Genomic DNA, 14,945 nt, shown 5'->3' with positions numbered 1-14,945 from the left:
TGATGCTTTGTGGTTCATAGTGTCAGGTATAATGTCTTACTTTTCATTTCTTTATTCATTTATTGGAGGCTTGTTTTTGTTTTTTGCTTTTTTCTAGCTTAAGTATTGCCAATTTTTGTATGTTTTAGAAAAGTACCTGTTAGTATTCTTTTATTTTTTCTTATCTCCCTTTTATTGATGCTTTTTCAAAAAGTCATTGTTTAAGGAAACAATAACTTTGCAACCTTTGGATTTACTTTCTTATTTTGAGCCTATATTCCTGAGATGGCAGGTCAGTTTTTTTCGGATCTATTTTTATAATGTGCATTTATCCCTATAAAGTTTCTTCTTAGAAATGCGTTTTACGAATTTTATACATGATTAGTAATAGGTAGTCTTTTTATTTACTTTTCCTCTAGACATTTTTGAGTTCTGTCTTTTGTTTGGCTACCTTGACATTATTTTCTATTTATTTATTACTGGTTTCAGATAGAGTGGAGAGATGGAGAGAGAGAGAGAGAGAGAGAGAGAGAGAGAGAGAGAAACGTCAGTGTGAGGAGAAACATCAGTTGGCTCCCTCCTGCACACAAGTTAACTGGAAATGTAACCCACATACTGATATGTGCCTTGACTTGGGAATTGAATCCTGGACCCTTTAGTACACAGGACGATGCTCCAACCAACTAAGCCATACTGGCCAAGGCATTCTGTGGTTCTTAAATACAAAAATTTCCAGTATTATTTGAAGAATAGGCCACTATGGTCAGTGATAACAGAAGCACAGTGGCTGCTGGAGGTAACTCTGACCCTTGTTTTTGACTGTATGTATCTTCAAATATGTTTGTTGACCCAGTCTTTCCAGTCATTCTTTCTGTACAGTCCTACTTTATTTGTGTCTGTAATACTGTTTGTCTTCATGGTCCCCCTTTTTTTTATTTTTTTTACAGAGAGGAAGGGAGAGGGATAGAGAGCCAGAAACATCGATCAGCTGCCTCCTGCACACTCCCCACTGGGAACGTGGCCACAACCAAGGTACATGCCCTTGACTAGAATCGAACCTAGGACCCTTGAGTCCGCAGGCCGACGCTCTATCCACTGAGCCAAACCGGTTAGGGCGATGGTACTCTTATTCCCATTTCCTATGGGGTTTTTGTTCATGGAAAGCTGTCTACTTACACTGGGAAGGGGGAAGAAGCTCATATCTCTGATCCTTCCATCTTGCTGATGTCACTCACATAGGTCTTTTGACTGTGATCTCATTTGTCCTTTGTTGTTCTACCACAGTATTGACCCTCAATGTCCTTTGCATCATTTATCCCAAGCAATGCCTCAAATGGGATTGAAGGGGAAGAATCATTTGTGCATCACAGAAGAAACATGACTTTATGAATGACACAGTGGACCCCCCGGCGGTCTTTCTTTGGAGAAGGGTCATTGGGGAGGAATTCAGGACAGACCTTTGTTACATTCATAGCTAGAAAGCCAGTGTTTTGTTACAGTTGCCCATTCCTCACCCAGTTTTGCTTCTTTGTGCTTATTGTTGATACTTTGCCAACTATTCAGTTCTAATTGTGATCATTTCCACTTAGATTCCCAGCTTAGGGATAGCTTTAACCTTTCTAGACTTTGCACCTCTCCTACTTTCACAGGTCTCTCTTTACTGCAAGCCAATGTTGATCCATACCTGCAGCACCTTGGAGAGCACACATGTTATTTTACTGAACTTTTATATCCTGTGATCCAATACAATTAATTTTTATGTATAAGAGCAATTTTCTCACTGTTTAACTCGCTCATCTTGAAAATCTTTCTATGGAATCATGCCTAGTCAAGACAGATAAACATCCGTGGTGAAGATATTCTGTTTTTATCAGGTCAACATGCACTTCACCTACATTTCTTTTGTTCAGGTTGCTGCTGTGGAGCAGAGATTGTGGAGGCATCAACAAAACAGAAGGTTTCTGTTGGACTGTCACAGGCAAGGAATCCCAAGTTAGCCTTGTCTTCCCAGAAGAGCCACCCCTGTGAGAGTTGTGGGCTAGTCTTGGGAAACATTTTTCACGTGCTGGAGCTACAGGGAACACAACACGGACAGATACAGTTGAGGTGTGGAGCATGTGCAAAACAGTTTTACTTCACTGTAAAATTTCACCAGCAGCATGTGAGAGAGAAGACTCTCATTAGAGGTGTGGACAGGATCTCACTTGCAAACAGCTGCAATTTCAATGTGTCCCAGAATCGTTTCACTTGCGGGGAGGTTGGGCAGGGTGTCCTTACCGAATCAGGACATCTCCACCGAAAGGCTACTCCGATCAGGGACAGTCCAAATGCTATTTCCACACCTGGGATGATGTTTCAAAGGAGAGAAATTTGTTACACCAGAAAAGAATGGAAGAAAGACATTAGTTGCACCGACAGGTTTATTCAGGAAAAAGGGTGTTAGAAGTCGATGTTTTGTGTGCTCTGAATGTGGGAAATCTTTTACAAGTAACTCTTACCTTCATTATCATCAGAGAGTTCACACAGGAGAAAAGCCTTATAAAGGCAGTGAATGTGGAAAGTCTTTTATAAGGAGCACTTGTCTCCAATATCATCAGAGTGTTCACACTAGAGAAAAGCCTTATCAATGCAGTGAATGTAGAAAAACTTTTACCACTAAAACCAACCTTCGTAGTCATCAGAGTGTTCACACAGGAGAAAAGGCTTATCAATGTAGTGAATGTGGGAAGAATTTTACCAATAACAGCTGCCTTCGTCGTCATAGGAGCGTTCACACTGGAGAAAAGCCTTATCAATGTAATGAATGTGGGAAGAATTTTACCAATAACAGCCACCTTCGTCGTCATCGGAGCGTTCACACTGGAGAAAAGCCTTATCAATGTAGTGAATGTGGGAAGAATTTTACCAATAACAGCCACCTTCGTCGTCATTGGACTGTTCACACTGGAGAAAAGCCTTACCAATGCAGTGAATGTGGGAAAACTTTTACCACTATAACTAGACTTAGTAGACATCAGAGAGTTCATACTGGAGAAAAGCCTTATCAATGCAGTGAATGTGGGAAAACTTTTACCACTATAACTAAACTTCGTAGACATCAGAGAGTTCATACTGGAGAAAAGCCTTATCAATGCAGTGAATGTGGGAAAACTCTTACCACTAAAACCATCCTTCTTAGTCATCAGAGAGTTCACACAGGAGAAAAGGCTTATCAATGTAGTGAATGTGGGAAGAATTTTACCACTAACGGCAACCTTTGTCGTCATCGGAGCATTCACACTGGAGAAAAGCCTTATAAATGCAGTGAATGTGGAAAGTTTTTTACCCAGAGATATTCCCTTCGTTGTCATCAGAGAATTCATACAGGAGAAAGGCCTTATAAATGCAGTGAATGTGGGAAATCTTTTACCCAGAGCACTCCCCTTCGTTGTCATCAGCGAGTTCACACTGGAGAAAGGCGTTATGAGTGCAATTAATCTGAGGTATCTCTCAGCCAAATTTCTAAATTTGTTCCCTGCATAAGAGTACAAATGTGAGAAATTTGTTAGATGTGTAGGAAATGTAGTTTCTTAGTTCGGACTTAACAATAGTACAAGAAAATTTGTAAATCCTCAGTTTTCTGAATTGTATCTCATACATTTAATCACCTATATTATGCAGAGTTCCGATAAGTGTTTTTGCTGTTGTGTGTGTGTGTTTTTATGTTGAAACACTATGTAATTATGTTACACTTTCTAACATACAGAGAGATGTTGCCAGATCTATGTCACTGCATATTTCTGTTGCTGCAGGTATTTCACCTGAACCACCTATAAGGACCCTACAGATGGCCACAATCACCATCCTCATGTGCCCAGGGAAGCTAACTCTGTTGTCTAATTTGTTGAAGAAAATTAGGAATACCTGAGCCCTTAGTTCTCCCTTGTTTCCCTGTCATGAGTTGCCACATAGGACTGATTACTGTTGGTGCACCAGTTTTTTAACAGCTGTAATGAGTAAATTACATGCGTTAAGTATAGTGTTTCATAAATCTTACACTGACCTGACAAGCTCAGGGAAGGCCTGCGTGGCAGCCTAGCAGACTCAGAGACCTAAAATAACCACAAAAGATGGTCTGAAATTAAACTTTAACTAAAAGCAGTTATGGTGGGCAATTATGTCCTAAGCCAGTATCTTCACTGACAAGATCAACTTTGATCCTTACTGAGCCCATTTGCCTTTTTGCCTCTAAGATAACATTCCCTTGAAATGTCTGGGTAACTTGTAACTTCCCTTATTCTGGAGCCCCTGGAGCACAACCAAATGCTCTGGGCGCCAGGACAGATACTACAAATTCCTTCATTACCATGTTAATTGATCCTGCACCCACCTAAGTATGTGTCCATCATTTTACTTTTTATCCTATCTCAGAGGTTTCCCCGCTTCACTTAATCCCACCTCCTTAAATCTGTCACCAATGAATTTCATGTATAAATACGGATGTAACCCTGCCATTCCCCGGAGCACTATCTCAATTCATTGAGGTTCTGCTTCTCGGCATATGTCGACAGTTTGGCTCAAATAAACTCACAAAAATTCTTTAAATAAATAAATAAATAAATAAATAAATCTTGACATGTGCATGAAACTGAAACCACCATTACACTTATGATATTGACCACATTGCTCACTTTGTAGTTGCTTCAGGACCTTGTTTAATCTGTGCCTGTTCTTCACAGCTGTTCTAGTAACCATGGATTTCCATTCCATTTTAATAGAGATCTTAGCTTTTTTCTAAGTATTTTTCTTGTTTAATTTATATTTCATAAATTCTTGGAGGTTTATTAAACTTATACTAGTAACTTGCCCTAACCAGTTTGGTTCAGTGGATAGAGCATCGGCCTGCGGACTGAAAGGTGCCAGGTTTGATTCTGGTCAAGGGCATGTACCTTGGTTGTTGGCACATACCCAGTAGGGAGTGTGCAGGAGGCAGCTGATCAATGTTTCTCTCTCATTGATGTTTCTAACTCTATCCCTTTCCCTTCCTCTCTGTAAAAAATCAATAAAATACATTTAAGAAAGATATATTAGTAACTCATCTTTTTTTAAAAATTTATCTTTATTGTTCAGATTATTACAGTTGCTCCCCTTTTTTTCCCCCCCATAGCTCCCCTCCACCCATTTCCCACCCCACCCTCTGCCCTAGCCCCCCCCAACTGTCCCTGTGTTCGGCCTCACAGGGGCCATTGCAGCCTCGCAGGGATTGTTGCAGCCTCAGAGGGACCATCGCAGCCTCACAGGGGCTGTCTCAGCCTCGCAGGGGTTGTCGCAGCCTCACAGGGGGCGCCACATCCTACGTTGGGAGTGAAGGTGCGAGACAGAAGCTCCTCTCGCTATCTCTCCTGCTCCCTTTCGTATCGCCGATGCTGGAAGTTCCTGAGAGCAGTCTGCAGGTGCTGGACATCATACTTTAACTGGTCAACACGAAGTTTGGCATTCTGTCTTTTGTTGGGCGGCTCCTGGCTGGACAAAATCTCCAGGCGTTCTTGATGGCTGAATATCTGGTTGCTTGCTTGGATTTCGTTTTCTACTAAGTGCACAGACTGCTTGTCTGCCGTCTCCCTGATCTGGGAGACTGGATCTGGTGGACCTGTTTGTGCGTTTGCTGGTACAGCGGTTCCATGTTGCCAGCCCAACCTGGTCCATTTCCGGATTCCTCCAAACCTGATTCTGCTTCTTGAGTGTGTCCCTTATGGGTGCGAGGAGTTGAGTTCTGCAGTTTGTCGGGTTAAGCTGAAAAAGCGCAGGTGGTTCCTTTTGTGCCTCTGGCACAGCTTGGGCGGTGATGTAAATTGAGTAGGGCGGGGTCGCAGGGAATCACCAGGGCGGAGCAAACAGCAATGGCGTCTCCGCGACTCCTTGCCACTCCGGGTCTCTGCGTCCCCAAGTACCAGCGAGCAGCTCCGCGAGAAAGCCGCCCTTACTTTCCAACCCGCTGCAAGGCTGTCCCGCCTCTCCCCGTAGGGGTCTGGGACCTCAGAAACCCACCCAAACAAGCTCAGTGGATTTGAGAGTTTGTAACCCCTTCTGATTGAAAAAAACCGCCCATCCAGTTGCAGCCCACCTGGCACGCGACTTCGTACCTCTGTTCTTGGTGCCTCTGCATATCCTACTCAGTCTCAATGCTCTTCTTTCTTTCCTTCCAGTTGTAGAACTTTCACTGGGCCAGCTTTCCTATGGTTCTGAGTGAGAACTGTTTTGTCTTATAGTTGGTATTTTCAATGTTGTTGTGGGAGGCAGCACGCACAGGTCTGTACCTTACACCGCTATCTTGGTTCCCTCTCATCTTTTTTTTATAATTCTTTATCTCTTATTTTTTTTAAATTAAATCTTTATTGTTCAAATTATTACAGTTGTTCCTCTTTTTCCCCCAGAGCTCCCCTCCACCCGGTTGCCACCCCACCTTCCACCTTCACCCCCCCCCCCCACTGTCTTCATCCATAGGTGCACGATTTTTGTTCAGTCTCTTCCCGCATACCCCACACCCCTTTCCCCCCCAAGAATAGTCAGTCCACTCCCGTTCTATGCCCCTGATTCTAATCTAATCACCAGTTTATTCTGTTCATCAGATAATTTATTCACTTGATTTTCAGATTCACTTGTTGAGTGAGAAAGCCACTTGTTGAAGAAAGATTCACTTGTTGATAGATGTGTATTTATTGGTTATAATTTGTATCTTTACCTTTTTCTTCTTCCTCTTCTTAAAGGATACCTTTCAGCATTTCATATAATACTGGTTTGGTGGTGATGAACTCCTTTAGCTTTTCCTTATCTGTGAAGCTCTTTATCTGACCTTCAATTCTGAATGATAACTTTACTGGATAAAGTAATCTTGGTTGTAGGCTCTTGACATTCATCCCTTTGAATATTTCTTGTCACTCCCTTCTGGCCTGCAAAGTTTCTGTTGAGAAATCAGCTGACAGTCGTATGGGTACTCCCTTGTAGGTAACTGAGTTTCTTTCTCTTGCTGCTTTAAGATTCTCTCTTTGTCTTTTGCTCTTGGCATTTTAATTACGATGTGTCTTGGTGTGGTCCTCTTTGTATTCCTTTTGTTTGGGGTTCTCTGCGCTTCCTGGACTTGTAAGTCTATTTCTTTCACCAGGTAGGGGAAGTTTTCTGTCATTATTTCTTCAAAGAGGTTTTCAGTATCTTGCTCTCTCTCTCCTTCTGGCACCCCTATAATTCTGATGTTGGTACGCTTGAAGCTGTCCCAGAGGTTCCTTACACTATCTTCGTATTTTTGGATTGTGTTTTCATTTTGCTTTTCCGGTTGGGTGTTTTTTGCTTTTTCGCATTTCAAATCTTTGACTTGATTCTTGCAATCCTCTAGTCTGCTGTTGGGGTCTGTATAATATTCTTTTCTTTTTTTAAAATATATTTTATTGATTTTTCACAGAGAGGAAGGGAGAGGGATAGAGATCCAGAAACATCGATGAGAGAGAAACATCGATTAGCTGCCTCCTGCACACCTCCCACTGGGAATGTGCCCGCAACCAAGGTACATGCCCTTGGCCGGAATCGAACCTGGGACTCCTGAGTCTGCAGGCCAACGCTCTATCCACTGAGAAAAACCGGCCAGGGCATATAATATTCTTTATTTCAGTCAGTGTATACTTAATTTCTCATTGGTCCTTTATCACAACCTCGAGGGTCTCACTAGATTTCTTGAGGTTCTCACTAAGTTTATCGGCGGTTTCTAGAAAATTCTTGAAAAACCTTAAAAGTGTGGTTTTGAACTCTATATCCAGTAGTTTGTTTTCCTCCATTTCTGTCATTTGTGTCCTGTTTCTTTGTCTCCATACTTTTTATGCTTCACTGTGTTGATAGAGTGGCTTTCTGAGCTAGGTGTCCTATAGGGCCCAGTGGCTCAGCCTCCCCAATTACCTGAGGTAGACACTCTTGGTGCACCCCCTTGTGGAATTTGTGCACAGTCTTGTTGTAGTTAAGCCTTGATTATTGTAGGTAACACTGGGAGGGATTGACCTCCAGGCCAATTGGCTGTGAGAATCAGCTGTGTCTGCAGTGGGAGAACATCTGTGCTGGAGACACCCCTCCAGGGCAAGACTTGCTTCAGTGGGACTTTGGTGCTCACTCCGTCTGTCCCCTGAGTGTGTCCTTTATGGATCCAAGGAGCTGCAATCTGGATGGACCCACTCTGACCACTGGGCACACTGGCTCCTGGTTCTTTAAGGAGGTGTTAATTTAGCCTTTGCCTGAGGCTACCCAGTAGGAGCCAGCTGTGAAGCAATGCAAGTTGCCCTGGGGCCTTGGGCCAGCTGCAAGATTTGTTAGGTAATTTTCAGATTGCAAAGAGCCAGGCCTTTCATATGCAAAAGCTTCCGTGCATGGCTGGTGCGGGGTGGGGTCCCAGGGGATCTACAGGGCGGAGTGAGCAGTTATGGCTGCTCTCAGTCCTGCCCTCAGAGTCCCTGCTTCTCAGTGTCCCGGCAATCGCTGCAAGCACCTCCGAGAGAAAGCTGCCCTCGAGACCCGACTGATGCCAGACATCCAGTTTCTCCTGTATGAGTTTGGGTCCCCAGAGACTCGCCCAGAACTGGAGCCCAGACCTAGAGACTCCATTCTGATTGAAAAAGACAACCATGTCCTCAGGTGCCAGCCCTCTCCGTATGTGCCTCCGTACCTCTGTACTTTACTTCTGCACCATACCTCCTCTGAGTCTCAGTGTGCTTTTCTCTTTCCTTCTAGTTGTAGAATTTCCACTCAGCCAGCATTCCTGTGGTTCTGGATGATGTCCGTTCCATCTCTTAGTTGTATTTTTGAAGTGGTTGTTCAAGGCAGCAATCTCCAGTGTTTACCTCTGCCACCATCTTGGTTTCTCCTCTCTCTCTCTTTTTTTTTTATATTCTTTTTTTTGTTTTTGTTAATGCTCACCAAGATTTTTTCTATTGATTTTTTTTGGAGAGTGGAAGAGAGAGGGAAAGACAAAGAGAAACACCAATGTGTGGGAAACCCATCGATCAGTTGATTCCTGCATCAACCATAACTAGGGCCTCAGGCCGAGAAGGAGTCTTCAACCAAGATATGTGCCTTAGACCAGAATTGAACCAGGGACCATTTGGTCTGCAGGCCTAAGCTCTATCCATAGCCAAACAGGCTAGGTCTCTGGTAGATATTCTTATCTTTGAATATATTGCCATCATGTCCATTTTAATAAATATTTGGTTATCTACACTAATAAAAGAGAAAAATGGTAATTGGCGTACGGCGCTACCCTTTTCATTGGCTAATCAGGGCTATATGCAAATTAACTGCCAACTAAGATTGGCAGTTAACTGCCAACAAGATGGTGGTTAATTTGCATATGTCGGCACAATGCAGGGAGGCGAAAGGGAAAGCAGGAAGAAGCCCCCTGCCACTGACAGTGATCGGAAACCCAGGGGGGAGCTAAGAGCTGGGGGGCATGGCAAAGGCGGCCCCAGGGCCGCCTTTGCCATGCCCCCCAGCCATGATCGGAGAATCAGGTGCCTTTTCCCCCCTGGCCAGTGATAGCAGGGAGTAGGGGTGGAGCCAGGGATGGGAGCTGGGCACGGTCAAAGCTGGCAGTCCCAGGAGCTAGGGGTCCCTTGCCTGGGCCTAAAGCGGAGCCCACGATTGCGGGGCCGCTGCAGCTGCGGGTCCCCGCTGCCTGGGCCGGATGCCTAGGCCAGAGGCGATAGGCCTGGGCAGGAGCGGAGCCTGCAACCGCGAGGAGCTGGGGGTCCCCTGCCCAGGCCTGACACCTCTGCTGGAGGCCTCAGGCCTGGTCAAGGGGCCGATCCGGTGATTGGTGATCGGAGGGTGATGAGGGTCAACTCCTCTGGCCGAGGCATCAGGCCTGGGTGGGGGGCGGAGCCAGGGATTGGGGGGATATGATGGTCCCCTTGCCCAGGCCTGAAGCCTGGGTCAAAGGCGTCAGGCTTGGGCGGGGGGTGGAGCAAGCGATCAGAGGGAGATGGGGGTCCCCTGCCCAGGCATGATTCCTGGGGGCCAGAGGCCTCAGGCCTGGGCGGGGGCCAGAGCCAGTGATCGGGGGGAGATGGGGGTCCCCTGTCCAAGCCTGACACCTCTGGCAGAGGCATCAGGCCTGGGCAAGGGGCTGATCAGGCGATCAGAGGGTGATGGGGGTCTACACCTCTGGCTGAGGCATCAGGCCTGGGCAAGGAGCAGAGCCAGCAATCGGAGGGATCTGGGGGTCTGGGGGCAGAACCAGTGATGGGGGGAAATGAGGGTCCCCTGCCCAGGCCTGACGCCTCTGTCAGAGGCGTCAGACCTGGGCAAGGGGCCGATCCTGCAATTGGAGGGTGATGGGGGTCAACGCCTGAGGGCTCCCAGTATGTGAGAGGGGGCAGGCTGGGCTGAGGGACACCCCCACACACACACACCCAGTGCACGAATTTCATGCACCGGGCCCCTAGTTTCTAATAAAGATGGTACAAACATTTCTGTATAATTCTTTATATGGATATAAGTGTTATTTACCTTTGTCAGTTGGACATTCCCGGAGTGCGAAAGGGCACAGACTGGGCTGAGAGATTCCCCCCTGAGTGCAAGGATTTCATGCACCGGGTCTCTAGTTCAAAGATATTCTGTAATTTTGTCATTCTACCTTGCTGTTGTTTGATTGTATTTTTTTGTAAGAATTTATGGTGAGCCTTTTCTCATAAGTCTTAAATGCTTTTTTTTCTTTGGATGAGAATAATATGTGGTAATATTTTTTTTAATAACCTTAGCCAATTTGGCTCAGTGGATAGAGCATTGGCCTGCAGACTGAAGAGTCCTGGATTCGATTCCAGTCAAGGGCATGTACCTTGGTTGCAGGCACATCCCCATTGGGAGGTGTGCAAGATGCATCTGGTTGATGTTTCTCTCTCATTGATGTTTCTGGCTCTCTATTCTTCTCTCTTCCTTTCTGTAGTAAATCGGTAAAATGTATTTTTTAAAAAATTTTTTTAAATAAATATTTTCATTGATTTTTTAAAGCATTTTCATTAATTTCATAGAGTAAGGGCAAGGGAGTATGAGATAGGTACATGAATTTTAAGAGCACAGTGGGCATGGTTCAGTGGTTCCATATGGACCTAGGAACCAGGAGGTCATGGGTCCCTTCATAGGAAGGATGCCTGGCGCCTTGGCTAGATCCCCTGTGTGGGGCATGCAGGAGGCAGCTGACCAGTGATTCTCTCTCAGCATTGATTTTTTTCTCTCTTTCTCTCCATCTCCCTTGAACTCCAGCTTCTCCTTGCAGAGACATTTCTAAGCCAGGCACTTTGCACTACCTTGATCCCCACAAGCACCTTAGTAAGAAGTGCATTTTAGTAAGAATTGGGACCTACAAGAAGCCACTGACTGTTGCAGGGAGGCAGGTAGTGTTGGCACTCGGGTCTCATTGTGGTCGAACCCACCCGGAAATCTCCAGCAGCCTCACTAGAGCTCCCTGAGTCTCAGGTGGCTGAATGTCACATGCAGATGATAGGTGGCGCTTACTCTGGCCTTCCCAGATCAATACAAGTAACAAGGTGAGTACTTGTCAGCGTTACAGGGATAGACTTTTGAGCATTTTCTCTTAATTCTCACAACAACCTGGACAAGTGGAAACTCATCAAATTACTGAAAAACATCAGTGTCAGAGAAATGAAGTCAGCTCCCCTAGTTTACAACACAGATAAGTGTCAGATTCAAGGGGCTGGATTTTAACCATTATTTTCTGCAGCGTCAGACACAGTCTTCACCACTGATGTGCAGCCCTCACTGGAGCAGGTACAGTCTGAGGTCCAGGGTGGCTCAGCTGCAGCTCCTGTTTCCATGGTTGCAGTTATTTGATTCCTCCCATTCCCTTTACATCTCAGAGGACTTGCCCTTGGCCTCCCTGTGTTCAGGGGAACGCCATCATTTCTCAGCTGCAGTGGTTTCTGCAGGGGAACCTTCTTTCAGACTGAGCTGCTGTTTGTCTGCCTTCCCTTTGATCCTAGCACAGAGTTTGACCCTCAGGAGACCTCGGTTATTAGGGCTTTGTCTCTGCACCTTCACCCACATGTTGAATGTCATGCTGCGATACTATTTACTGTGGTGGATTTCATGCTTCAGTTTGACCCGTCACATGATGTTCCTATGTGACACTGACATTAACCCTTCAGGAGAGGGTACACTTGGACATGAATTTTGGGACCTATTATTTGGAATTGATGCTGGAGTCCTATATGATCCTGATCTCATTGGATGGGTGGTCACCTCTTACTCATGCATAGGATCCACTGCCCATGTGATTCTGTTTTCTATATCCCTACGGGCTGAATGAGATATTGGCTCTCACCATGTTTTCCCTGCAGCCCAGTTCATGTTATGGGCACACATCCTCCTTCCCAGTCTCCTGTGCCTGCACCCTGGGTTTTTGGGTTGGAACAGAGTCCTTTTGAATACAAGCCCTCACCGCAGTGCACAGCACACTGGGCCACAACTGAGGTCCTTACTGTGCTTTTCCCGAAAATCTACCTTAACTGACTCTCCACACACATTTTTTTACTGTAGTTGAAGGTTTCTTTTCAGATGATGGTGTTTGCCATTTTGGTCAGTTACTCTGTTTTTCTGAGTCCATATATACACAGTAGGTATACATTTTAATAACTTTTTATTGTTTTCCCCTGTTTATCTATATTATATCAATTTAATTCCTAGGCCAACCAAAGAACCTAGAAAAGAAGAAGGAAATATTATTTTGCCTCTACAATGATATTTCTCTCATTTTCACCCACTGAACTCCTTAGAATAAAGGAACACTGTTAGGGTTTGGCAGGTGATGAGAGATGTGGAATAATTCACAGCTTATAGAAGACATGCAGAGAGGAAGTTTAATTTACTTTCTAAGAGAGGAAAGGGCCAAGTATTGCTAATCAATACAGGGCAGGGAAGAAATGGTGGCTTCTGCTTTTCAGCAGTGACTGTTGCCAATCCACAAGGAATACAGGGGCCTAGGGCTGCACTGAAGTTGTGTAGATATGAGGGGCTGTCTTATTTTTTATTATTTTCAAAAATTTCAACAGGGTTGGGCTAGCAGTTATGGCTGCTCTCAGAGGCTCCACTTCTCAGTGTCTCGGCAATCGCTGCTAGCTCTTCTGAGAGAAAGCTGCCCTGGTGTTTCGACTGATGCCAGACAGTCCCGCTTCTCCCGTATGAGTCTGGGTCCCCAGATACTCGCCCAGAACTGGAGCTCAGAGCCTGAGACTCCCTCCCGATTGAAAACGACAACCGCGCCCTCAGCCGCCAGCCCTCTCTGCATGCACCTTCGCACCTTAGTATTTTACTTCCGCACTGCACCTCCTCTGAGTCTCAGTATGCTTTTCTCTTTCCTTCTAGTTGTAGAATTTCCACTCATCCAGCCTTCCTGTGGTTCTGGATGATGTCCGTTCCATCTTTTAGTTGTATTTTTGAAGTGGTTGTTTGAGGCAGCAAACTCCAGTGTTTACCTATGCTGCCACCTTGTTTTCTCCCCGTTGTGCTTCCTCCAGGATCCCCATCAGGATCAGCCAACTCCAAGCCAGTGTCTCAGGGTTCATTTAACAGATGGTTACTCTTTATTGTCGTTTTTCATCTAGGATAACGATTTGGATTTTCAGGGAAATTTCTTTTTTTACAGACTCCTCAGGGCACAATCTCCCAACGCAAAAGACCACAGAGACCTAATTATTATTGTTACTGTGTTAAATACTAAGTGTTAACTATTTGATAACATTTAAAAATAAGTTTGTGTCTTTTTTTTTTTTTTTTACTTTTTATCCAATCCCAGAGATTTCCCTCTTCAGTCCCCCACTCCCTAATTTATCACCAGCAGATTTCATGTAACCTCCTTATGTCTTCTCCTTTGAGTCTAATGTATAAAAAAGGTGCATGCCTTAGCTGGTTTGGCTCAGCGGATAGAGTGTCGGACTGAAGATGGAAGGGTCCCTGGGTTCAATTCTCGACAAGGGCACGGTCAAGGGCATGTACCTCAGTTTCAGGCTCCTTCCTGGCTGGGCCCTGGTCAGGGCACATGCAGGAGGCAACCAATTGATGCGTCCGTGTTTCTCTCGGTCTTTCCCTCTCTCTTCCACTTTCCCTAAAAAATCAATGGGAGCCGAAGCCGATTTGGCTCAGTGGATAGAGCATCGGCCTGCAGACTGAGGGGTCCCAGGTTCAATTCCGGTTGGGAGCATGTGCCTGGGTTGCGGGCACATCCCTAGTAGGGGATGTGCAGGAGGCAGCTGATCAATGTTTCTCTCTCATTGATGTTTCTGGCTCTCTATCTCTCTCCCTTCCTCTCTGTAAAAAATCAATAAAATATATTTTTTTAAAAATCAATGGGAAAATATCCTCGGGTGAGGATTTACCAAAAAAAGAAAAAAAGGTGCAAAACTGTCATTATCTGGAGCATTACTCAGTGTATTGTCATTTTGTGTCCTGAAATTTGTCCCTGTGTTGGGTCAGATAAACTTAGAAAAATTCTCTACAAGTTGGACATTTTTTGCTTCCATGTCTCTGGATTCACTCCATTTGTCAGTTAATTTTGTTAATTAGATTCCATATATGAGTGGGATGAAGTGATACTTGTCTTTCTCTGACTGACTTTTTTCACTTAGCACGATGCTCTCCAGGTCCCTCCATGCTGTCTGAGATGGTAAGAGATTCTTCTTTTTTACTGCTGCATAGTATTCCATAGTATAAATGTACCACAGCTTTTTTATCCCCTTATCTATTAATGGGCACTGGGCTTTTTCCAGATCTTAACTATTGTTAATTGTGCTGCTATGAACATAGCAGTGCATACAGTCTTTCTGATTGTTGTTTCATGTTTCTTAGGATATATTCCTAGAAGTGGATCACAAGGTCAAATGGCAGTTCCATATTTAATTTTTTCAGGAAACTCCCTATGTTTTCCATTATGTCTGCACCAATCT

The 14,945-nt window shown here is 44.8% G+C and overlaps 2 protein-coding genes across 2 annotated transcripts in view; both read left to right on the top strand.

Moving 5' to 3' along the window:
• Window positions 1–14,945, top strand: part of LOC118649184 (zinc finger protein 615-like) — a 1,009,024-nt gene that overhangs the window by 455,552 nt on the left and 538,527 nt on the right. The window lies entirely within an intron of this gene.
• On the top strand, window positions 2,334–4,411 carry LOC118649144 (zinc finger protein 502-like; the record flags this gene model as incomplete). Its single annotated transcript, XM_036295941.1, has 1 exon — window positions 2,334–4,411. A coding segment is annotated over one exon (1,122 nt), but the record flags the coding sequence as incomplete, so codon positions are not given.

Source organism: Myotis myotis, unplaced genomic scaffold (genome assembly GCF_014108235.1).
Source record: "Myotis myotis isolate mMyoMyo1 unplaced genomic scaffold, mMyoMyo1.p scaffold_m19_p_28, whole genome shotgun sequence".
NCBI classification, from domain to species: Eukaryota; Metazoa; Chordata; class Mammalia; order Chiroptera; family Vespertilionidae; genus Myotis; species Myotis myotis.
Note: the sequence above shows the minus strand (reverse complement) of the source record. Positions and strands in the feature narration are given on the sequence as shown.